This window comes from Nymphaea colorata, chromosome 1 (assembly GCF_008831285.2).
Source record: "Nymphaea colorata isolate Beijing-Zhang1983 chromosome 1, ASM883128v2, whole genome shotgun sequence".
Taxonomy (NCBI): domain Eukaryota; kingdom Viridiplantae; phylum Streptophyta; class Magnoliopsida; order Nymphaeales; family Nymphaeaceae; genus Nymphaea; species Nymphaea colorata.
This window is the reverse complement of record NC_045138.2, coordinates 21,182,175-21,209,030: the sequence shown is the minus strand read 5'-3', so window position 1 is coordinate 21,209,030 and position 26,856 is coordinate 21,182,175. Positions and strand designations below refer to the sequence as shown.

Sequence of the window (26,856 nt, the reverse complement as noted above, 5' to 3'; positions counted from 1 at the left end):
TCTCAAACTTTTTGGATTCAATTATTTTCTTGAAAATGGTAATCTATTTAGAAAATTGGGTTTGAATTTGAGACTAGCAAACTAATGTATCACATTAGTCTGCAGGCTTATTGATTTTGTGGAAAATATTGGTAATAAACAATATATCCATCTTGTTTAGGAAATCCAGACAATATGTAGAGGGTCTATTCAACCTTTGTACCTGAATTTACCAGTCACTTTTCACTTCTCCAGTGACAAAAAGGTGTTGTGTTTCCCCTGTGTAAAGCACTAGGTTCTTCTCATCCACCAGGAAAGTTTCCCAAATTCTTGGTTACACAACAAGGAGCAACCACATATATTGGAACACCTAGTTGCCTCCAATTTGAAGGCTTTAAACTGCACCGACCTATTCAAGAGACTTTGTGCATCAGTGTCAGTTATGTTGCTCTTTGAGAGTTCTTTAGCAATGTCATTATTAGAACTTGATTTTGCATGTCCGAGAGCTGTTTTTACATGATTTTGGAGTGAGGTTAGTTCTTGTTCTTATTTATATCCAAAGTGAAATTTTTTTGGTGGTTTGAACTTTGAAGCGCTTGTCCATCTATTGAGGCTGCTTTAAACTTTGGTCGTGAAGCTTGCCGTTCTTCATCAATCTAGTAAAAGATTCTCCAATTGTTGCTAGTCCATTTGACTAAACATCAGGAAGCTACTTTTTTAAAAAATCCAACTCAACAGTTTGGAAAATTATCTTTTGTGGGGTGGAAATTTAGAAGCTCACATCTGGGGCAAGGTTTATGGGCTTATGTGAGTGGATCCAATGTCACGACCCAGAAATAGAACCAAAGTTTCCTTTTTGAAAACAGAATGTGGTGGAATCATTTGAGCAAGTTGATAGTATATGTAGAAACACGAACAAGAAGAGGAAGAGAAACAACGATCACGATGTAACGTGGAAAAACCCTCAACAAGAGGAAAAAAACCACGAATGAGGAGGAGCCGGTGCCCACTAGCCACCAGACTCTCTCTCTCCTTTGTCTTTCATTCACACCATAAGGATTAGGGTTACACAACTTAAATAATGCCCAACAAGGGCTACAAGTTGGATCGGATACGGATCCGGACCCGGTCCCGAGACCCATCTAACATACTTCAACACTCCCCCTCAAGTTGGGCATACATATCAAACATGCCCAACTTGGATACATTTCTCTCAAATGAGGTCGAAGATAAAGCCTTCGTCAGAACATCAGCCGTTTGGTCTTCAGATCTCATGTAAGGAAGTATAAGTTCTTTAGCATCAATTCTCTCTCGAATGAAATGTCGGTCAATCTCAACATGCTTTGTTCTGTCATAAAGCACAGGGTTGTTGGCCAAGTTAATTGCAGACTTGTTATCGCAATACATCTTCATTGGTTCTTCAACTTTTATACCAATATCAGTCAACAATACTTTCAGCCACAAAAGCTCAGAAACTCCCATAGCAACAGCTCTGTATTCTGCTTCAGCACTGGAACGCGAACAAACATCTTGCCTTTTACTTCTCCACACTATGAGATTCCCTCCCAAATAAATACAATAGCCAGAGGTGGACCTCCTAGTGTCAATACAGCCTGCCCAGTCTGCATCTGAATAACCTTCAATCCCAAGAGTGTCTTGCTTGACATATAAGAGACCTTTGCCAGGATTCCTCTTCAAGTAGCACAAGATCCTGTCAACAGCCTTCAAGTGGGCATCCGTGGGAGCATGCATGAACTGGCTCATCACATTCACAGCAAAGGTAATATCAGGTCTAGTGAGAGTAAGATATCTTCTTTTTGCCTCTTCACAGAGTGGTTCCCCGTCTCTCAGACTTAGCTTATGGCCAGCATCTAGAGGAGTAGAAGCTGGTCTACACCCTAGTTTCCCAGTCTCCTTTAACAAATCTAGAGTGTACTTCCGTTGATTTAGCACAAGGCTAGTCCCAGACCTAGCAATTTCTATGCCAAGGAAGTATTTCAACTTACCAAGGTCCTTAAGATCAAACTCGATCGCCAACAGTTTCTTTAACTTCATTATTTCATCTTCATCATCACCTGTGACAATCATATCATCAACATATACCAACAGAATAGTAACCTTTTGCTTATTTCTCTTCACAAAAAGTGTATGATCTCCATTCCCTTGATGGTATCCACATTGTCTCATGACAAGTCTGAGTCGTTCAAACCATGCTCGAGGAGATTGCTTGAGCCCATATAAAGCTTTCCTTAGCTTGCAACATTTTCCAGGTTCCTCATATCCTGGAGGCATACACATATATACTTCCTCTTCAAGGTCTCCATTGAGAAATGCGTTCTTGACATCAAGTTGGTACATCTTCCACTCCTTCATCACAGCTAAAGAGATAATGACTCTGACCGTCTTCATCTTCGCAACAGGAGCAAAGGTCTCCAAATAATCAATCCCATATTTCTGACTAAACCCCTTGGCCACAAGACGAGCTTTGTATCTTTCAACACTCCCATCTGGTTTGTACTTGATGGTGTAGACCCACTTAGATCCAACCAAGTGAGCCGCCTCAGGAATCTTTACAACTTCCCATGTCATGTTTCTTCGCAAGGCTTCCATCTCTTCTTGCATAGCATAGGTCCACTTAGGATCACTCTGAGCCTCAGCAACATTCCTGGGTATCATAGTCAAAGAAAGAGAAGATACAAAGCATTTGTAGTCCTTGCTCAGTCTAGAATATGAAACAAAGTTACCAATAGGATGTTGAGTACATGACCTGACACCCTTTCGCAGGGCGATGGGAAGCTCTTCACTAGCAGCAACAGTCTGAATCTCTTCTTCAACAGGTTGCTTCTGCGCACGACTTGGGTCATCCAGGGAAGGACTAATTGGATTGGGAGTAGAATTCTCACCACCTGTCATCTCATCTGTACAAACTCTTCGCCTAGAGTAAACTTGCCCAAATAAACGATTGCACTTCTCTTCTGCCTCAGTGGAACACTCTCCATTTTTCTCCTGTTCATGCACCTCACTAGATGGACCATTTTTCTCTTGTTCATGCACCTCACTAGATGACCAACGGAGTCACGCCTGTAGTCCAAAAAATCTGTAAACTGAATTTCCTGACTCGGAGAATACTCTTCCCGTGACATAGAGTACTCCCCCTGAAGAGGATTCTCACCAAAATAGGAAACATGTTCAAGGAAAGTGACATCTTTGGTAACATAGGCCCGACCAGTGGAAGGGTCTCGACACTTGTACCCTTTTTGAGTGGGAGAATACCCTAAAAAAATGCCCTTAATAGATCTTGGATCAAGCTTTTTAATGTGAGGACTATGGTTGTGAATAAAGCAAACACAACCAAAAACTCTGAGTGGAAGAGAGAAAGGTTCACGAGTCCCCGGTAACAGAGAGTGAGGCGTCTTCCCATTCAACACGCGACTAGGCAACCGGTTTATAAGATACGCACTGGTCAACACAGCATCCCCCCAATACTTTTTTGGAACATGACGTTGAAAAAGAAGAGCCCGAGTCATATTCAATAACTGACGATTTTTTCGTTCAGCAACTCCATTTTGAGGAGGGGTATAACTACAGGAAGTCTCATGAACAATTCCCTTTTTTCGAAAGAAGCTATCAACAGACTGGCACATATACTCTCGAGCATTGTCAGATCGAAATGTCTTAACAGATGCTCCATATTGAGTTTCCACATAGGCAATGAAAGTCTCTATGACAGTAGGAACTTCACTACGGTCTTTTAGCAAGTAGACAATAGTGTTACGAGAATAATCATCTATAAAGGTGATAAAATATTGAAAACCATGACAAGAAGGAATCCCTGCAGGCCCCCACACATCAGAATGAATCATGGCAAATACCTCATTAGACCGATGGCTAGACAATGGGTACGAAGCCCTAACATGTTTGGCCAGGTGACAGACATCACAAGACACCATAGTCATATCTAACCTGGAACATATATCAGGAAACAACTGTCTAAGAAGGCCAAAAGGCAAGTGTCCAAGGCGCTCATGCCACCGTAGAAGCAACTGAAGGGAGTCCTCTCTATTCTTCGTGGCTTGGCTGACTGCCGTCATGAGAGCCTGAGCAGCACGCATAGGTAAACGATAGAGCCCGTCAGAAGCTAGGCCAATCCCAATCCTCTTCCCTGTCACCAAGTCCTGCATAACACAGCGATCAACGGAAAATATAAGTTCGCAATTTAACTCCTTCGTGATCTTGCTAACCGACAAGAGATTCAAGGGAATATGAGGAACATGTAGAGCATTGTGGACTAAGAACTTGTTCAAAAGTGGGAGACTCCCTTTTCCAGCCACAGAGATAGATGAACCATCGGCAAGGGAAACACGATCCTTTCCTGATGAAAGCTTATACCCATGAAAGACCTTAGGATCGCCGGTCATGTGGTGAGTAGCGCCACTATCAATGATCCACTCTCCCATACGACAATCCGCCATAACGTCTATAGATGAAGAAGCTGCCATAATCACAGATAGTCCAACAGGAGGCAACAAGAGAGGCACCGATGACAACAGAGAGCACCAACGGGCAGTAATATCCGGATTCCCAATCAGCCCCAAGAGTGAACAGAATGTCGATTGGGGGAAACGATCGTCGATGTCGCTCGACGGAAGCGGTGCCTTCTCTCTCTCGGGCTGCAATCTCCCACGGGTAGAGGTTTCGCCACACGTTCTCCTTGCTGGAAACAAGATCCAAGAGGCAAAACCCAACAAGTATCAAGGTATAGAAGTGAATAGGAAATCAACTTCGAGACGAGGAAAGCCTTCACCCGTAAGACCAATTTAACCCCGGTCTTTTGTAAGGAAAGGGGGATGCGATCGCCGGAGCGCCGGCAGACGTTGAGGCAATCCTCAAGTTACGCTCCTCTCCTCCTTTACGTCCTCTACCAAGTCACGGACCAGCCACCTCTTCTTGCACGGTGGGCGCCAAACAAAAACAAGAAGATGAAATCAAAGATCAGCCAAGCAATATATTGCAGGTAAGAGGCGGATGCACTTCACCGGATTTGCAAAAGACCCCTAGGAAGTGACATGAATAGGGGGAGGCAAGCTTAGGAAGCGCCTAAGCACGCATATCTTCTTTCTTCTTCGGGAAGCAAGACTACGGCGCAAAAGGCAGTGGCGCAAGGGACAACGGTGATGGCGACGGTCAACAACACAAGAGCGACGGCGCAAGAGCGACGCCGCAAGAGTGGCTGCGATGGCGATGGCGCAAAGAGTGACACCGGCGGCGGCGGAAACAGCGACAGTGGTATTGGGTACACCGGCGGCGGTGGCTGCTGCAGCAACGGCGGCAGCGGCGGTGGCTGCTGCAGCAACGGCGGCGGCGGCGGCAGCGGCGGCGGCGGCAGCGGCGGCGGCGGCAGCGGCGGCGGCGGCAGCGGCGGCGGCGGCAGTGGCAGTGGCAGCAGCGGCGGCGGTAGTGGCAGCGGCAGCGGCGGCGGTGACTGCAGTGGTGGCGATGGTAGCGGTGAGAGATATTAGGGTTGGAACTTCACAAACCCTAAAAATTTCCCAAACTCGTCGGCTCTGATACCATGTAGAAACACGAACAAGAAGAGGAAGAGAAACAACGATCACGATGTAACGTGGAAAAACCCTCAACAAGAGGAAAAAAAACCACGAATGAGGAGGAGCCGGTGCCCACTAGCCACCAGACTCTCTCTCTCCTTTGTCTTTCATTCACACCATAAGGATTAGGGTTACACAACTTAAATAATGCCCAACAAGGGCTACAAGTTGGATCGGATACGGATCCGGACCCGATCCCGAGACCCATCTAACATACTTCAACAGTATAGATGCATCAGGTTTAAAAAAGAAAGGGGTGTTGAACACTGGCCATGCCAAAAAAACATGCACAAACAACCATGTGTTTGTCATCATGGCCAGCTTGTTGAGTTGTATTAAGCACCTTTTTTTTTTGGAATGTGATGCATTTAGCCTATGAATTTGCTCAAATGATTCCACTACATTTTATTTTCAGAAAAAAAAAGAACAATCTTTGGTCTTGGTCTGCTTTTGGTTCATTTCAGTATTAGAGCCTTCACCTAAGTGAGAATCCAGTTCCTACCTAACTTGAACTTCTAAGTGTTACTTACCTTGTCATTTGTGATATACAGAGTTATTAACTTGATCATTTTGTACAAGTTTAAAATCAACAATAGCAGTTTTACCCTTGCATCTAGTAAGACAAATCTCAAGTCGGAGGACACCATGGTTATGCAATTATGCAAGCAACCAAATGGAATTAGGAAACCAGTTTTAATCCCAATGTGAAAGTTAATAGGTCTAATTCTGCTCATGTTAGTCAAAGTCTATTTAGGTCCTTATTGTAATATGTTTGAACTTAGTTTATAGTTTTACCTCTTGTAAGTGAGGTCAGTCTTTTAATAACTAAGGGTAGTCTTGTATTTTACTGTATTTAGTAGAGTATTAGTTAGGGTTTTGTTCCCTATTGCTGTAACTTTCTGTTTTACACAAGAAGAGAATGACGTGAAGAGTGCTGCTGCTGCTGATGTACTGTCCTGCAGATTGCAATCACATTGAATCTTCTTATTTGTTATGTTTGGGTTTGTTGGATTTGACACCCAAGATGTACCTTCCAAAAGTTTGATTGGATGTCACGGGACTATTCCTCCCAGTAAGGTCAGCAGCACAATAATGAAAGATAAGAGCTTTACAGACAGCCAATACCTAAGTGTAGAAACACGAACCACAAGGAGAGAGTAGAGAAAAACACACACAGTATACGTGGAAAACCTCAGAAAGAGGTGAAAAACCACGGGGAAGCTCTGACCTAGGGGCAAACCGCAACCCTAGGAGAGAGAAAATAACATTCACTTAACTCAACAATTACATGTAAGTGAAGAATATATAGGAGGGAGAGAAAGAGTGCCGCCTAGGATACCGAGCCCGCCTCGGTATCCGTGCCCCATAGGACCGGGTCCAAATATGGACCCGGTTCCCCATTACAATATATTCTAACACTCCCCCTCAAGCTTGGCATACATGTCAAACATGCCAAGCTTGCTAACATTTTTCTCAAACTGAGATGTACATAAAGACTTAGTTAAGACATCTGCAACTTGATCTTCAGACTTCATATAGGGCAGAATCAACTCCTTTGAATCTATGCGTTCCCGTATGAAGTGGCGATCGATCTCCACATGTTTAGTCCTGTCGTGCATGACCGGATTATTTGCCAGGTTAATAGCAGACTTGTTGTCACAATACATCCTCATCTTCTCTTCCATTTTAACCCCAATATCTGCTAAAAGAATTTTGAGCCATAGCATCTCTGTAACCCCCATAGCAACCGCCCTGTATTCAGCCTCAGCACTGGACCTGGAACAAACTTCTTGTCGCTTACTTCTCCAGACCACAAGGTTACCTCCAAGAAAGATGCAGTATCCTGTGGTAGACCTCCTAGTATCTGTGCATCCTGCCCAGTCGGCATCAGAGTATCCTTCAATACTTAGTCGATCTTGCCGAGTGTAGAGCAATCCTTTCCCTGGGTCATTCTTTAAGTATCCCAATACTCTTTCAGCACTTTTCCAATGACAATCAGTAGGGGCATGCATAAACTGACTTAACACACCCACAACATACGTAATATCTGGGCGAGTAAGAGTGAGATAAATAAGTTTACCAACCAGCCGCTGATACCTCCCTTTTCCTTCCTCATCCAAGATAGTCCCAGATTTGATACTTATCCTTGTGCCAGACTCCATTGGGGTAAGAAAGGGCCTGCATCCCAGTTTACCTGTCTCTTTTAGAAGATCCAAAGTGTATTTTCTTTGGTTCATAACAAGCCCAGTCTCAGATCGCGCGATTTCAATTCCCAAGAAATACCTTAGTTTGCCCAGATCTTTGAGATCGAATTCTGCAGCTAACGTTTCTTTCATCTTCCTTTTTTCCCCCTCGTCGTCACCTGTGACAATCATATCATCAACATATACAAGTAGAAGGCTCACCAGACCATTTCTCTGCTTGATGAAGAGGGTGTGATCACCATTTCCCTGTTTATACCTATTAGTCTTCATTACAACCCTTAGTCTTTCAAACCACGCTCTAGGGGACTGCTTGAGACCATACAAAGCTTTCTTGAGATAGCAACACTTCCCGTTCCGAGCATATCCAGGCGGCATGCTCATATAGACTTCTTCCTCAAGGTGACCATTCAAGAAGGCGTTCTTGACATCAAGTTGGTCCATGCTCCACTTCTTCTGCACTGCAAGAGCTAGGATGACCCTTACGGTCTTCAGTTTCGCCACGGGAGCAAACGTCTCAAGATAGTCAATCCCATATTTCTGGCTAAACCCTTTAGCAACAAGGCGGGCTTTATAGCGTTCTACTGTGCCATCAGGTTTGTACTTCACATTAAACACCCACTTGGAACCAACTAAGTGAGTTCCCTTGGGGATGTCAACAACCTCCCACGTACTGTTCTTTTCCAGGGCGTCCATCTCCTCTGTCATGGCCTGTAGCCATTTAGGATCCTTCCTGGCATCTTCCACTGACCTGGGAATAACAGCCATAGATAAAGAGGTAACAAAGCACTTGTAGTCTTTGCTGAGTTTAGCATATGAAACAAATCTCTGAATAGGATGAGAAGTACATGACCTGGTGCCCTTGCGCAGGGCTATGGGAAGTTCTTCATTCATTGGACTTGGATCATCCGGGGAGGTCACAAGATTGGGATGATTGGGATTGGCAACATCGACATCTTCCATCACATCCTTCTTCTTCCTGCTGTAAACCTGACCAAATAAGTGACCTCGAGACTGTTCTTCCACAGGGCCCCCCTCCATCTGACTGTCTCTGTCCTTCCTGACAACGTCTTCCACACTTGGAGAACTAACTGTATAATCCAAGAAATCCATGAACTGAATCAACTGATGCGAAGAATACTCTTCCCTTTTGTCACCTAGACACTCCCCCTGAAGAGGAGTCGCAGGGAAGTATGCCACATGTTCATGAAAGGTAACATCCCTGGAGACATATACTCTGGAAGTGCTAGGGTCAACACACTTGTATCCCTTCTGAGTGGAGGAATACCCCAAAAAGACCGCTTTGATGGACCGAGGATCAAGTTTCTTGAGAGTGGGACTATGATCATGGACAAAGCAAACACACCCAAACACTCGAGGGGTCAAAGGCCAGGGATTCTGAGTAGGCCACAAAACAGAATAAGGGGAATGACCATTCAACACACGAGTAGGCATACGGTTAATGAGATGAGCACTAGTGAGAAGTGCATCACCCCAGTACCGCTTAGGGACATGACGTTGAAACATAATGGCCCGGGTGACATTTAACAAATGACGGTTCTTCCTTTCAGCCACACCATTTTGAGGAGGTGCGTAGCTACAGGATGTTTCATGTATAATACCCTTGCTTCGCAGGAAGTCATCAAGGGATTGGGAGACATACTCTCGAGCATTGTCAGTACGAAGGGTCTGAACAGGGGTCTGGAATTGAGTTTCAACAAATGCCACAAAGTTTTTGACAATGTCGGGAACTTCACTACGTTCTTTCAACAGATACACGAACGTACACCGGGAGTAGTCATCAATAAGAGTCATGAAATAGTGAAAGCCACGACAAGTGGGTACTCCCGAAGGACCCCAAACATCAGAATGAACCAAAGCAAAAGGACGGTCGGCTTTATTGAATGAAATAGGGTACGAGGCCCTAACATGTTTAGACAACTGACACACTTCACAGGCGAAGGTGTCCAAAGAAACAGAATGAAACATCCTAGGAAACAACTTTTTAAGCAACGGGAATGGAAGATGACCAAGTCTCTCGTGCCAACGCATAATGATGGATCTGTCCTCCATGCCAGGCAACTGTCCACTGGTGGCTGAAATCAAAGCAGAAGCAACTTGTACGGGCAGTCTGTAGAGACCATCAATAACCGAACCAATCCCAATCTTCTGCCCCGGCCCCAAGTCCTGCAGTAAACAACGATCAGCAGAGAAAATTAGATTACAGTTTAACTCTTTGGTAATACTGCTGACAGATAACAAATTGACAGGAATGTTGGGAACATGTAGGGCATTATGAAGACAATATTTGTTCAGTAATGATAAACTCCCTTTTCCAGCCACAGAGATAGAGGAACCATCAGCCATAGCCACACGCTGCTGCCCAGAGGTCAACCTGTACTCTTGAAACATCGTAGGGTCCCCTGTCATATGATGAGTGGCCCCACTGTCAACAATCCAATCACCGAGGGAGGAATTACCTTGATCACTAGTAGCAACTAGGGCCTGGGCTAACTTAGCCCCCTCAGAAGTAGAAGCATCATCTTGGGTAGACAAACGACTAATGTATGCTTGCAACTCTCTAAGTTGATCTGAGGAGAGCTTGGATTTTGCAACATTGGTCGACCCTGGACTAGGCTCGGGCACAGAAGGAGCACGGCGATGAGGAGGAGGACGACCTCGGACGAGACGCTTCTCAGGATGAAGGTCCCAACAAAAATCAACAGAATGACCCACTTTGTTGCAATGGCTGCATCGGTGAGTAGGACGCTGCCCTGTCCCTGAAGTATGGCTCACAAAGGCTGCTGGAGAGCTCCCCTGATGGGAGTCAATATGCATAATCTGGCGTCGTTGCTCCTCAGACTCAATACGAGCATATACCTCTTCGATTCCAGGAATCTCATCACAGTTAAGAATCTGGCTCCGAATGGTTTCAAACTCATCACGCAGGCCTCCGAGGAAGATAAAGGTGCGGTCCATCCATTCCTTTTCCTAATACAGGGCATGATCTACACCACATTTCCAGTCATTATTCACATGATAGTCAAGTTCCTCCCATTTGGTCTTCAGGGCGGCATAGAAGGAGGCAACAGATAAATCACCCTGTTTAAGAGCATATATGCTACGTTTGATTTGATATGCACGTAAAACACGTTTTTTACAACCATACATACGTGCAAGAACAGTCCACATATCATATGCAGTCGATTTACGCAAGATCAAAGGCTGAATATCTGCGGAAATCGAACTAATAATCCATACTTTAACCTGACTATCTTCCAAAGCCCAGGTCGGCCATTGCGAATCAGTTTTAGAAGGTGGAGGCTTCTCCCCAGTGATATAGTGCAGGCGACCACGACTAGTAATGCCGATTTCTAGGGCAGCAGACCACGAGAGATAGTTATCCTTGTTCAGCCGAATGGAGGTGACATGAACAGGCAAGTTCTCACCCTTGGTATTGCTGCCCATGTCCAGGGCATCATCAAGCTTGGAAATCACTGCGTCAGCCATGGCAATCCCCAAATAAGGTCACAACTGGCCGGCGGCGTAAACAAGACAGCCGGCGGCGACGCGGAAGAAGAGGGCAGCGGAGAAAAAACCAGTCGACGGCGGCGCTGGGACCTGTGACGGCAGCAGGGCAGGGCAGGACGACGCTGGGAACGGCGGCAGCAAAGAAGAGATCCACACCGGCGACGGCAGCAGGGCAGGGCAGAACGGCCCTGGGAACGATGATGACGGCGGTGCCGGACGGCGGCAGCGTTCCTGGACGGCGTTCTTGGTCGGCGACAGCAGTAGAAACAACGACGGCAGCGGCGCTGGGAACAGTGTCGGCGGCGGTGCTGGAAACGGCAACGGGGGCAGCCCGTGAACGGCGGAAAAGCACTACTTGCACACCAACGATCTCACACGCGGTGGCTCTGATACCATGTAGAAACACGAACCACAAGGAGAGAGTAGTGAAAAACACACACAGTATACGTGGAAAACCTCAGAAAGAGGTGAAAAACCACGGGGAAGCTCTGACCTAGGGGCAAACCGCAACCCTAGGAGAGAGAAAATAACATTCACTTAACTCAACAATTACATGTAAGTGAAGAATATATAGGAGGGAGAGAAAGAGTGCCGCCTAGGATACCGAGCCCGCCTCGGTATCCGTGCCCCATAGGACCGGGTCCAGATATGGACCCGGTTCCCCATTACAATATATTCTAACACTAAGCATAGCCAAGCAAGTGTGGGAAGTCCCATTTACATATGCTGCAACAAGTAACAGCTGAGCTAACCATTGGCTACCTCCAGTGGTTCCATTTAGTACTGTTGGAGCTTGCTCACTTCTATCTCAATCTGGTCAAGGTCTTGACAGGAAACAGAGTTAGAAAAATAGAAAATAAATAAATTATAAAAAATAATGTACGAAAGAAGTCTACAAAATATACAGAAGCGCTCGCTTCGCGCCCTTTCATTCTTCTTCCAGAATGGGGAATGGGAAAGCCATATACATATCGCTGTATATATTACATGTACATAGCTATGTCACATGGGTACCGGTATGGCGTTTTCGCCAATCTTGGTACGGCGATACGGCGATAATTATATATTTTTAATTCCAAAAAATACAATTAAAAAAATTGAAAAAACAAAATTGATATAATCACATCATTAAGACAATGTTACTTTCATAGTTCCTACATATAATCTCATAAAAAAAACATACTTGATATGAAAGAAAGGGTCAAAACCCAATACATAACTATACTGGCAAATACAAGCCTTAGCTATGGTAATGATTGCATTCAATGGGAGAAAGGATTGGTGCTTGGGGCCCTAAAAACTCTACATCATCACAAAAACATGACAATTGGAAAGAATAAGCTCCTAGGAAGATCCCTGGATAAGTAGTTCACCTTTTCAAGTTTTGAACAAACATGGTACAAAGAATTGTACAATGCGTCCAACTTTCTTCTAATCTATGCCACATGGGTACGAGGAAGCGGGTACCGGTACGGCATTTTTCTCCAATTTTGTGCGGCGGTACAACGATAATTATATATTTTTAGTTAATTATATACATGAAATCAGCGAAAAAAGCAGATGCCATTTTTGTTGTAAATATGTTGTATGAAGGTAAGGAAGGAGGAAGAGGCGTCTGGAGGAAGAAGGAAGAAGAAGGAGGAAAACAATATGCTTAATCACAAACCGTACCACCACCATACCGCCGTACCGGTATGGGTACGTGGGCAAAACCCACATACCCGTGTGACATTGCCTCTAATATATTGATAGGTTAGGAATATTTAAGATAAAACAAGAGGTCTTGGTTAATGTACTGTTTCCTAAACTGCAAACGAGAGTCATATAGTTTCATCCAACAGGTTCTCATTCTATCACCATGAAAGTCATTAAACTCAATAAGAACTCCAAAAAGTAATGCTCAAGTCTCCAATCATAACAAGAAAAAACACTAAAATACATCGGCACATACACATATTTTAGACCTGAAGGGCCCTAATGATAGCAATTGTTCATGAAGACCTTGGCCCCAAAAACACTATCACTCCGCTAGTTGTTTAGTATTTTATATTCCTGGAGAGATTATAAATCCGTGCTTCATTCAAAGGGCCCTTTCCTTACTCATCCTCTGTGCTTTCGGTCAACTAGGCTACCAGTTCGTCAGCTTAGATAGACAACCGCTACTCAATCTTCTCACGATATCGAAGTCGCTCAAATATTTGAGAGGAACAATGAAGGTGATCGGCTGGATCCCTGGGAAGCATACCACTTTTAAGTACCTCTTCAAATGTCTTTGCTTAGCACCTCGCCATCCAAGAAACAACACGCCGGGGCTAAGCGGCCGATCCGAGCATTTGACCTCGAACTCCTGATGTCGAACATGGTACCTCTCATTGACACAGGATTTTGAGGAGTTTGTAGCTCCGCCAAGGATGCAAATTGATGGAAATTGTTGAAGTATGTTAGACGGGTCTCGGGACCGGGTCCGAATCCTTACCTGATCCATCTTGTAGCCCTTGTTGGACATTACTTAAGTCGTGTAACCCTAATCCTTATGGTTACTGAAATCTTAAGAGAGAGAGAGTCTGGCGGCTAGTGGGCAACCAGCTCCTCCTCATCCGTGGTTTTTTTCCTCTTGTTGAGGGTTTTTCCACGTTACATCGTGTTCCTCGTATTCTCTTTCTCTGTGCTCGTGTTTCTACATGGTATCAGAGCCCAAAAGATTGGGACTTTTTTGGTGATCGTGGAGTTTTCTTCACCCTCCGCCGCTGCTGTCACCGTCGTCGTTTCTGCCGCCGCCGCCGTCACCGTTGCCGTCATTGACGTCTTCCGCCGCCGACCTGCTTCCTGGTGTTGCCTTTCCGTCTAGCGCTGCCTCTACTCCCTGCATCATTGTTCTCCTGCGGGATCTGCTGCAGAGTTCCAGCACCTCTGCTCACGCCAGTTGCTGCGTGCTCCCCATTGCTGCGGCTGCCCTTTGTCACTGCAGGAGAAATTTGGGTGTTCGATCGACGTGATGGTGGATTCCCCTATGGGAGAGTGGATCATCGACAGTGGCGCTACTCACCACATGACCGGCGATCCTAAAGTCTTTCATGGGTATAAGCTTTCGTCAGGAAATGAACGTGTTTCTCTTGCTGATGGTTCCTCTATCTCTGTGGCTGGGAAAGGGAGTCTCCCACTTTTGAACAAATTCTTTGTCCACAATGCTCTACATGTTCCTCATCTTCCCTTGAACCTCTTGTCGGTTAGCAAGATTACGAAAGAGTTGAATTGCCAACTAATTTTTTCTGCTGATCGCTGTGTTATGCAGGACTTGGTGACAGGGAAGAGGATTGGGATTGGTCTGACTTCTGACGGACTATATCGCTTACCTATGCGTACTGCTCAGGCTCTCATGACGGCAGTCAGTCAAGCAACGAAGAATAGAGAGGAGTCCCTTCAATTGCTTCTACGGTGGCATGAGCGCCTTGGACACCTGCCTTTTGAAATTCTTAGACAGTTGTTTCCTGATTTACGTTCCAGGTTAGATATGACTTGTAAATCAGGCCTGATCTTGAGAATACAAATGCTTCAAGAGATACACTCTTGAAGATCCCAACAACTTCAATAGGTAATACACAACCAAGCCTCAAACTTGAGGAGAAGATACCAAATCTATTAATCTCAAGAGAAGAATACACAAGAGAGGCCTAAAAGCCTTAACCAAACGAGGGACAACAGTCCCATATATATAGTACAATGAAAGGGAGAGAAGAAGGAGGAGTTGGCTGTTGGGCCAGCTCCAACGGCTAGAAATCTAGCCGTTGGAAGCTGGTCCAACAGCTAGTTCCCTTTTACAAAAAGGAAAAGATAAAAATAGAAAAAGAAAAGAAATAAAAAATACATAAAAAAGAAAAGGAAGCAAATAAAATAAAATACATAACACCTATGCATACATAGATATTCATATATACAAATCATATATGAAACATATGTATACTTACATAATGTCTAATATTTAAATTCTAACACCCCCCCTCAAACTTACGGTGTGATCACCGAAAGTTTGCCAAGAAGAAACTGAAAACGTGCTGAAGCAAGTGCTTTGGTGAAGAAATCTCCAAGTTGATATTCGGAAGGGACAAAGGATATATCGATTGTTCGGCTAAGATATTCTTCTCTCACATAGTGACAATCCATTTCAATATGCTTCGTCCTTTCATGAAAAGTATGATTGCTAGCAATGTAGATGGCACTTTTATTGTCGCAGCAGAGCTTGGTTGCTTCATTTAAGTCAATTCCAATGTCCTTCAATAAGCTTTTTAACCACACAATCTCCATGGTGGTGGTGGCCATGACACGATATTCTGCTTCAGTTGATGATAGAGAGACTTTATTTTGTTTTTTGCACCTCCACGAAATAAGAGTCACCTAGAAAAACACAAAAACCGGTGGTGGAATGCCTGTTATTAGGATCTCCACCCCAATCAGCATCAGCATAGGCAATCATATTCAAGTTTGATGAGGATGATAGAAAAAGTCCTTTAGTGATTGTGTGTTTGACATATCGAACAATCCTCAATGCGGCTCCCATGTGTACAGAAGTGGGTCTTTGTTGAAACTGACTTATGACATGTACCGCATGTGATATGTCAGGCCTTGTGATGGATAGATATGTGAGAGCTCCAACCAATTGACGAAATGGAGTGGGATTTTCTAGAATTTCTCCATCATCAATCTTCATCTTTACTCCTAAGGCTTCAGGAGTGTCTACCACCTTGTCATCAGTGATACCTGATCTGCTTATAATGTCATTGGCAAACTTCATTTGTGAGAGTAAGTATCCTCTTCTACTATAAGCTACTTCAATACCAAGAAAATATGTTAGTTTACCCAAATCAGTCATTTCAAATTCATTCTTTAGAAAGTCTTTTACCTGCATAATTTCGTTGGCATCATTACCTGTAATAATCATATCATCTACATATAAAAGTAACACAATTATACCTATAGTAGTATTTTTAACAAACATAGCAGTGTCAGAATAACATGATTTAAAACCTTGTTTGAACATAACATTGCTAAACATGTCAAACCAAGCTTTTGGAGCTTGTTTCAAGCCATATAATGCCTTTCTAAGATAAAGAACTTTTCCTTGAGGTAAATCAAGCCCAGGGGATGAATCCATGTATACCTCTTCATTTAAGTATCCATTCAAAAAAGCATTTTTGACATCCAATTGATATATAGACCATTGTTTAATGGAGGCAATGGCAATAAGAGCTCTAACAGAGGTCATACGAGCAACAGGGGCGAAGGTTTCTTCGTAATCAATCCCATATTCTTGGGCATATCCTTTGGCAACAAGTCTAGCTTTATACCTTTCAAGTGATCCATCACTTCTAGTCTTGACTTTGTAAACCCACCTACATCCTATTGTTCTTTTCCCTATAGGAAGAGACACAATGTCCCAAGTTTTATTGTCTTCAAGGGCTCTAAGTTCATTGTTCATTGCTTCAATCCAATGTGGGTTAGTTTTGGCTTCAAGATAGGATGAAGGTTCAACATGAGAGTGAATAGCTAATAAGCAAGCTCTATGTTTTGGGGAAAAAGACTCATAGGAAACAAATTTTTGAGGTGGATGAGAATCTCTTTGAGATCTCCTAAGAGTAGGTTGAGACTCTTGGATGTTTTGTTGAGACCTTCTCTTATAAACTATAACTTCTCTTGGTGATCCACCACTTCTTGGTGAAGATCTATCAAAAGGAGTATTCTCAACCTCATTTTGAGCATCATTATGTGAAGAAGGCAAAACATCATCATCATTATCAACATCATCATCATTTATCCATAAAAAAGAATAGTCATCTTCATGCTTGGGTTTATTTTCATTAAAGCCATTTTCTTCTTCTAAAAATATCACATTTCTTGAAACATACACCTTATCTTTTTCAATATCATAGCATCTATACCCTTTTTGAGTTTCGGAATAGCCAATAAAGACACATTGAATAGCCCTAGATGAAAGTTTATCATTTTTGTCATTTAAAATGAAACATTTGCAACCAAAGACTTTGAATCTTTTATAAGTTGGCTCCAAGTTAAAAAGTTTTTGAAAAGGTGAAATATTTTCTAAAACTTTAGAGGGCATTCTATTAATCAAGTAAATGGATGTTAAAATTGCTTCAGCCCAAAAATTTTTTGGAACATTTTTTGATATAAGAAGAGCTCTTGTTGTTTCAAGAATATGTCTATGTTTTCTTTCGGCGACTCCATTTTGTTGGGGGGTTTTGGGACAAGACTTTTGGTGTATAACTCCCTTTTCTTTTAGGAATTCTTCAAATTCATTGGAAATGAATTCTCCCCCGGAATCACTTCTAAAAATTTTAAGGTTTGCATCAAATTGAGTTTTGATCATGTTGTAAAAGTTTTTAAAATTCATAAAGACTTCCGATTTGCGTTTAAGAAAGTAAACCCAAGCATATCGAGAGTAATCATCCACAAAAATGACATAATAAAGCAAACCACCTTTAGACATAATAGGAGCGGGACCCCATACATCAGAATGCACTAATTCAAAAGGTGCTTTTGCAACAAAATTTCTATTTCCAAAAGGTAAAGCCTTAATTTTGGCTTTAATACAATCATCACAAGAGATCATTTCTTTACATTTCTCTTCCAAAAAAGGGATACAAGACATTTTTCCTAAACTTGAATGCCCAAGTCTTTGATGCCAAACTTGAATGTCACTCTTCTTGACTATATTGCAAGTAGGGTTGGAAAGATCCAAATAGTCAACATAGTAGAGATCATTTTTCCTAGAACCTTCCCCAATCGTCTTCTTGGAAAGATGGTCCTGTATCAAAAATTTATTTTGTGAGAAGACAATATCGCATCCATGATTTGTTATTTGAGAAACCGACAAGAGATTTAAGTTAAGTTTGGGAATAAATCTAACTTTTGGTATTTTAAAAACTTTTGAATTAAAATTTTGATCAATATTCCCAACACATTTGATTTCAAGAGGAGTTCCATCGGCGGTTTTAACAAATGGGCACGATTCTTCCTTAGTGCATTCGGTAAGCAAAGAATTACAAGGGGTCATATGAAATGAAGCTCCGGAATCAAGAATCCAAGAGTACTTACTTGATGATGTAGATGCCACGGTTGCTCTGGAGATTGGAGAAGTCCCTCCTCCTTTGAAAAGCGGTTGAAGAGCATCAATAAGCTTTGGTTGGAGGGCACTTACAAGTTTGTCTAGGTCAAATTGCTTTCTTCATACATTGTCCCAGCCACACTTGTCTTTTTATCAAATCTCCTCAATTTAGGACATCTAAGTTTGGTATGTCCTTCTTCTTGACAATGGAAACATATAATCTTCTTGTTGCCATTATTGCTATGCTCATAGTTTCGATTAAAGTGAGGAGGCCTATAAGTTCTCATATGAGCACCGGGTCTTGAGGTAGCAAGAACACTTTCACTCTTGTCTTTTGAAAAATTGAGTCTATTCTCCTCCATTTGAAGTTCCGCTATGGCTTCGTTCATAGATGGCACTTTATGCCTATGGAGCAAGGAAGTTTTGACTCCATCATATTCCGATCTAAGACCAAGAATGAATTTATAAAATTTCTCCCTTTGGATTTGTTTTTCTCTAACTCCAATGTCTCTTGGATCATACCATTCGGGTTCAAATAGAGCAAGTTCGTCCCATAATTGCTCCATTTCTCCAACATATTCTTTAATGGACTTGTCTCCTTGTTGGAGACTTGCAATGTTCATTTGAAGATTGCACATGTAGGCCACATCCTTCATAGTGTGGGTTTTCTTGAGGAATTCCCAAGCTTCATGAGCAAAATTATGTTTTGCTATTTGGCCCATGGTTGTAGTATCAACACAAGCAATAATCCAAGTGATAATCTTGTGGTGTCCTATCTTCCACTCTTCCCATTTTCTCTCATATTCATTCATAGCCTTGTCTTTTTCAACTCCATCTAGTTCTTGAGCTTTACCATCTATGGTCTTGGTGAGGACTAATTGAGGTTCACTTTTTGACCCATCAACGAGTCCCCATAGGCCTTTACTTCTAATAAAATGTTCCATAGTTTTTGCCCAAGAAACATAATTTGATGAAGTTAATTTGGGAAGAGGAGTAGAGGAAGTTCTTTCATCCATAATGTGTACCTTGTAAAAGAGACGTTGAGGTAGTGCTAGGATGAAAAACAGCCACACAAAAATGAAGCTTTCGACGCGTCAAAGACTGCCACAATCTTCACCACCAAGGGAGCTTTATCCCATCACAAATATCACCAAAAGAGGCCAGCAAAATAACAACACCTTCTTGTGTCAAATTTCAGCCAACAATATATCGAACACTTGGAGTGCTTCACAGCTCCAAGGAAAGAGTAATAATTGGATCTTCCAAGCTTGAAAGACAGCAACACAAAGAGCCAAAACGAGGCTCTGATACCATGTAAATCAGGCCTGATCTTGAGAATACAAATGCTTCAAGAGATACACTCTTGAAGATCCCAACAACTTCAATAGGTAATACACAACCGAGCCTCAAACTTGAGGAGAAGATACCAAATCTATTAATCTCAAGAGAAGAATACACAAGAGAGGCCTAAAAGCCTTAACCAAACAAGGGACAACAGTCCCATATATATAGTACAATGAAAGGGAGAGAAGAAGGAGGAGTTGGCTGTTGGGCCAGCTCCAACGGCTAGAAATCTAGCCGTTGGAAGCTGGTCCAACAGCTAGTTCCCTTTTACAAAAAGGAAAAGATAAAAATAGAAAAAGAAAAGAAATAAAAAATACATAAAAAAGAAAAGGAAGCAAATAAAATAAAATACATAACACCTATGCATACATAGATATTCATATATACAAATCATATATGAAACATATGTATACTTACATAATGTCTAATATTTAAATTCTAACATGACTATGGTGTCCTGTGATGTCTGTCACCTGACCAAACATATTAGGGCTTCATATCCTTTGTCTAGCCATCGGTCTAATGAGGTATTTGCCATGATTCATTCTGATGTGTGGGGGCCTTCAGGGATTCCTTCTTATCATGGTTTTCAGTATTTTATCACCTTTATTGATGATTGTTCTCGTAACACTATTGTCTACTTGTTGAAAGACCGTAGTGAAGTTCCTACTGCCATAGAGACTTTCATTGCTTATGTGGGAACTCCATATGGAGCATCTGTTAAGACCTTTTGATCTGACAATGCTCGTGAGTATATGTGTCAGTCTGTTGATAACTTCTTTCGAAAAAAGGGAATTGTTCATGAGACTTCCTGTAGTTATACTCCTCCTCAAAATGGAGTTGCTGAAAGAAAGAATCGTCAGTTATTGAATATGACTCGAGCTCTTCTTTTTCAACGTCATGTTCCAAAAAGGTATTGGGGGGATGCTGTGTTTACCAGTGCGTATCTTATAAACCGTTTGCCTAGTCGTGTGTTGAATGGGCAGACGCCTCACTCTATGTTACCGGGGAGTCGTGAACCTTTCTCTCTTCCACCAAGAGTCTTTGGCTGTGTTTGCTTTATTCACAATCATAGTCCTCACATTAAAAAGCTTGATCCAAGGTCTATTAAGGGCGTATTTCTAGGTTATTCTCCCACTCAAAAAGGGTATAAGTGTCGGGACCCTTCCACTGGTCGTGCTTATGTTATCAAAGATGTCACTTTCCTTGAACATGCTTCCTATTTTGGTGAGAATCCTCTTCAGGGGGAGAATTCTATGTCAAAGGAAGAGTATTCTTCGAGTCAGGAAATTCTGTTTACAGATTTTTTAGACTACAGGTGTGAATCCATTGGTCCTTCTATTGAGGTGCTTGAACAAGAGAAAAATGGAGAGTGTTCTTTGGGGCAGGAGAGGAATGCAATCGTCTGTTTGGGCAAGTTTACTCTAGGCGAAGGGTCTGTACTGAGGAGATGACAGGTGCTGAGAATTCTGCTCCCAATCCAGTTAGTCCTTCCCTGGATGACCCAAGTCGTGCTCAGAAGCAACCTGTTGAAGAAGAGATTCAGACTGTTATTGCAAATGAAGAGCTTCCCATCGCCCTGTGAAAAGGTGTCAGGTCATGTATTTTTGTTTCATATTTTAGACTGAGCAAGGACTACAAATGTTTTGTATCTTCTCTTTCTTTGGCTATGATTCCCAGGAATGTTGCTGAGGCTCAAAGTGATCCCAAGTGGACTTATGCAATGCAAGAAGAGATGGAAGCCCTGAGAAGAAACATGACATGGGAAGTTATAAAGATTCCTGAGGTGGCTCACTTGGTTGGATCTAAGTGGGTCTACACCATCAAGTACAAACCAGATGGAAGTGTTGAAAGATACAAAGCTCGTCTTGTGGCCAAGGGGTTTAGTCGGAAATATGAGATTGATTATTTGGAGACCTTTGCTCCTGTTGCGAAGATGAAGACTGTCAGAGTCATTATCTCCTTAGCTGTGATGAAGGAGTGGAAGATGTACCAACTTGATGTCATGAACGCATTTCTCAATGGAGACCTTGAAGAGGAAGTATATATGTGTATGCCTCCAGGATATGAGGAACCTGGAAAATGTTGCAAGTTAAGGAAAACTTTATATGGGCTCAAGCAATCTCCTCGAACATGGTTTGAATGACTTAGACTTGTCATGAGACAATGTGGATACCATCAAGGTAATGGAGATCATACACTCTTTGTGAAGAGAAATGTACGAAAGGTTACTATTTTGTTGGTATATGTTGATGATATGATTGTCATAGGTGATGATGAAGATGAAATAATTAAGTTAAAGAAACTGTTGGCGATCGAGTTTGATCTCAAGGACCTTGGTAAGTTGAAATATTTCCTTGGCATTGAAATTGCTAGGTTTGGGACTAGCCTCGTGCTAAATCAACGGAAGTACATCCTAGATTTGTTAAAGGAGACCGGACAATTAGGGTGTAGACCAGCTTCTACTCCTCTAGATGCTGGCCATAAGCTAAGTCTTAGAGATGGGGAGCCTCTCTGTGAAGAGGCCAAAAGAAGATATCAATGTCTTGTAAGGAAGTTGATTTATCTTACTCTCACTAGACCTGATATTACCTTTGCTGTGAATGTGATGAGTCAGTATGCCCACTTGAAGGCTGTTGACAGGATCTTGTGCTACTTGAAGAGAAATCCTAGCAAAGGTCTTTTGTATGTCAAGCAAGACACTCTTGGGATTGAAGGTTATTCAGATGCAGACTGAGCAGGCTGTATTGACACTATGAGGTCCACCTCTGGCTATTGTATCTATTTGGGAGGGAATCTCATAGTGTGGAGAAGTAAAAGGCAAAATGTGTGTTCTCGTTCCAGTGCTGAAGCAGAATACAGAGCAGTGGCTATGGGAGTTTCAGAGCTCTTGTGGCTAAAAGTATTGTTGACGGATATTGGTATAAAGGTTAAAGAACCAATGAAGATGTATTGCGATAATAAGTCTGCAATCAACTTGGCCAACAACCCTGTGCTTCATGACAGAACAAAGCATGTTGAGATTGACCGACATTTCATTCGAGAGAGAATTGATGCTAAAGAACTTGTACTTCCTTACATGAGATCTGAAGACCAAACAGCTGATGTTCTGACGAAAGCTCTATCTTCAACTTCATTCGAGAGAAATGTATCCAAGTTGGGCATGTTTGATATGTATGCCCAACTTGAGGGGGAGTGTTGAAGTATGTTAGACGGGTCTTGGGACCGGGTCCGAATCCATACCCGATCCATCTTGTAGCCCTTGTTGGGCATTACTTAAGTCGTGTAACCCTAATCCTTATGGTTAATGAAATCTTAAGAGAGAGAGAGTCTGGTGGCTAGTGGGCAACCAGCTCCTCCTCATCCATGGTTTTGTTCCTCTTGTTGAGGGTTTTTCCACGTTACATCGTGTGTTCTTCATATTCTCTTTCTCTGTGCTCGTGTTTCTACATAAATCAACAAGGAGGGTTGGTTAGAGATTGAAAAAGGCAAGAATGAGCGAGACGCCATGGATGAATGACCAGAGCATCGGTGGCGAATTAGTTAGAACCATTTCACCATAATGAGAATTCTCGACCCTTTAGGAGTGGATCAATTGGGAAGAGGGAAGCAGCCTAGGGCAAGCGAGAGGCAGCTTCTCTCTGAAGATTGTAGAAAGAGGAGAATCCTGATAGTAAGATTGGCAGAGAGAAAGAGGTGACTTCCCGAATAGGACGAAGGTGAAGAGACAAGTATGCGAAAGGGGATCCTCACAGTGGCATCCATTGGTCATATACAGAAAGTTTCTGCCTGTCGTTGCCAACTTGCCATCCGTCGCTAGTCGTGGCCCAAGCTTCCACCGGAAGACCAAAGAAAATCGTGAGGGGGAAGAAAGTTGTTGAGCGTCGCGGGTGAAGCAGTTTAACCTATTGTTATGGTTTGGATATGGTTCTGACCCGAAAGCAGATCCAAACGTTCCAAACCATACACGCGTACCCATTTTGATGTACCAGCGTACCGGTACGTGTATTCGGGTCTCTCCCACGTACCATGGTGACATAGGTACATAGTCAACACACACACACACACACACGCATGTTTGCATAGGAACTAGGATTTCTAGTACGTCTATGACTTTTTGGTGTTATTCATTATTGGAGCCAACAATTGAAATGCATACATAAACATACATGTGTATGACTTAGTTTAAAAGAAAGGGGTAGTGTATTTACTAATGGAAAGGGAGCAAAAGAGGGGAAGCATCTCAACCCTTACCTTCTTTTGTTTATAGTTGGATAAAAAGGAAGAAGTGTTGTTTCTGTTAAATAGGAGAAAAGACCATTAAGAAATATGCAAGGAATCGCAATATCAGGTTCAGTTTCCAGAAGTTCTTGACATTGACACTTCGCGCATAGGAGTGTCCATGTAACATAGGTTCTGCAATGTGTCAAAGTCAACAACCAGGGCTTGTAGGTTTAAATAGTTAGAGCATTTCTCCATGAGTAGGTTGTAAGGCATTTTTCCCTATATGCATTTCTAGGCAGCCATTTGAAGAGATGGATTGCATTTTAGGGTGTTTTTACGAAATATTTTGGAACATTGTTTGTATATAAAATGCCTAGCCCATGGATGTTTGTTCCACATATAATTTGGTTTGGACATGTTTCTATATGACGTGAATTGTTTTGTTTGACTTTTCATATATGAAGTGCAGAGTATCTTTCTCCACCATCACGTCAAACAATCTTGTGCATCTATAGATCATGCATGCAATATTTTAACATTTATATAAAAAAAATATTATGAGAACAAAGTGACCTTTTATTGATCAGGATTGCTCTTGATGGAAATCAAAGACTTATGGCGGGTAGCTTTGTTGATATCTTCTTTGTTGCCACCTAAAAACAATCTTGCCAAAGAGTTAGATGTCAGCTTGAGTGAAAGGGTTGAATTATACAGAAGAGTAGAGAAATCTGTCCTTGACATGGGTAAGTTTTGCTGTTTTTTTTCGTTTTCCTCTCTTGTTTGCTTTGATCGCTTTGCTTGAGGTTTGATAAGTTTATTCATTTCAAAATTGCCATTTTTTCAGTTTGTAGTCCTTGCGAGCTCATTTTGTCCTTAGGGTACATTGGATCATTTTAGAGTCTCTATATCATAATTCAACTAGTTGTTTTGTCTGCCATGTAATTGATGGACCCAGAGATTATTTTCTATTTCACTGCTCACTTTGAGGCCAAATATGTCTAAGTTTGTGAAAATTAAAATGTCTTGCAACCGAAGCATCTATTGTACATTTGATTTCTTAGTCTTTGTGCATTTTGAAGGAATCAGGCAGCAGATAGTTTGTTCTCTTGTGAATATCAACTTTCTGTATATTGTGCTGTGAAAACAGAATTCCATAGCAGATAAGCAGGATTAAGACTGGTTTATCAGTAGCTTTAGTATGCATTCAACATATATTTTCAATGTGGGTAACATGCCTGATATATGCAAGCATTTAGTGGAACAAGGAGGATCATAAAATAATTTTTTTTGACTTGAGTTTATTTTCTTCTTCTTTTTCTTCTAGGCTTTGTTAGCTACAATTTTTCTATAATCAAGAGGTACTAGAGATGTTAGATTTTAGGAACTTTTTGTGCTATCAACTTGGCTGGTCTTAGACTGATGTCTTTTGCTGTTTGCATACTAAGCTGGCTCAACTATTTTTTCAATTTCTCTGCTCATGCGACATTAGCACATATAGCAAGTTGTTTCAATTCTCAGGGCACATGATTCTGTTCATATAGTATCATTACCTAAAATTGATCTGGAGTCTTAGGCATATTAATGTTGGTTGTGCATATGGAGCATAATGCATTTTCTTTAATTCATAGACTGTATAAATTGAAGTTTTCACTGTCAATTTTATACCTTTTGATTTATGCGTTCAATAGTTCTTTGAGTCATGTGTACAGTAGTCCATGAATTTTCTAAAACTGAACCTTCCATTATCAATTTATACTGTTTGATTCATGTGTACATTAGATATAGACCATCTAAAACTGAAGCTTCCACCATCTATTTATCCCTTTGTTCATGTGCACAATAGTTCGTATACTGTCTAACTTCCAGCCAATTTATACCTTTTGGTTCATGTGTACAGTGTACTAAGATGCATGTGTGTGTGTGTGTGTGTGGGTGGAGAGAGACACAGAGAGAGAGAGAGAGAGAGAGAGAGAGAGAGAGAGAGAGAGAGAGTTCTATCTTGCAAGGCAATGGACTAGTGGTTCGAACTGATTGGATTCAACACATATTCATATTGATTCAATAAAAATTGCAAAGCCCTACTCTTAATGCAGTTTAATAACTACCAACTAAGAGTTCAAAAGATTATAGTTGGACAAACGAGATACATGGGGAGTTTGGATTTAGTACAGAAAAAGTTGAATGCCTGCCAGATCCAGTTCATTTGCACCCTAATGTCAATAAGACAACCAAATGATTTCTATCATTCCAGCATTTTTTATTGATATATTGTCATTGGAGGACTTAAATCAGGAGTTGTTTCTTATTTATTGCAGATTTGGAAAATGTATGGAAGATGAAAAGGCTTCTAGATGGAAAAGCTGTCATGAGCATTCTAGGACTTAAACATGGTGGTCCTCAGATTGGAGAATGGGTAATGAGTTGACTTTTCATAATATGTTAAGGTCATAGCTTCTATAATACTAACGTAGCTTTCTAATCTGCAGCAAAAAAAGCTACTGAAATGGCAGCTTGCCCATCCTTGTGGTACTTTTGATGAGTGTGCTGACTGGCTTCGAGAATCGAATGCTAAACGACTAAAATGTAGCTGAGAGTCCTCAGATTGGAGAATGGGTAATGAATCAACTTTCCATAATATGTAAAGGTCATAGCTTGTATAATACTAACATAGCTTTCTAATCTGCGGCAAAAAAAAACTACTAAAATGGCAACTTGCCCATCCTTCTGGTACTTTTGTTGACTGTGCTGACTGGCTTCGAGAAACGAATGCTAAACAAGTAAAGTGTAGCTAAAGGTCATTAGGGTTTGCATCCCACTCAATTTTTTGGTCGGTGTCTGCATTTCACTTGGACTT

At 42.0% G+C, this 26,856-nt stretch overlaps 1 protein-coding gene across 1 annotated transcript in view; it reads left to right on the top strand.

Moving 5' to 3' along the window:
- LOC116259622 (tRNA nucleotidyltransferase cca2) overlaps nt 1–26,817 on the top strand; it is a 48,695-nt gene extending 21,878 nt beyond the window's left edge. Inside the window, exons 13-15 of the mRNA XM_031637481.2 lie at nt 24,590–24,745; nt 26,318–26,415; nt 26,489–26,817. Of these exons, the coding sequence (XP_031493341.1) occupies nt 24,590–24,745; nt 26,318–26,415; nt 26,489–26,593 (359 nt within the window). The 3' untranslated portion in view covers nt 26,594–26,817. The remainder of the gene's footprint in view (nt 1–24,589; nt 24,746–26,317; nt 26,416–26,488) is intronic.
- Nucleotides 26,818–26,856: the final 39 nt, after the last annotated feature.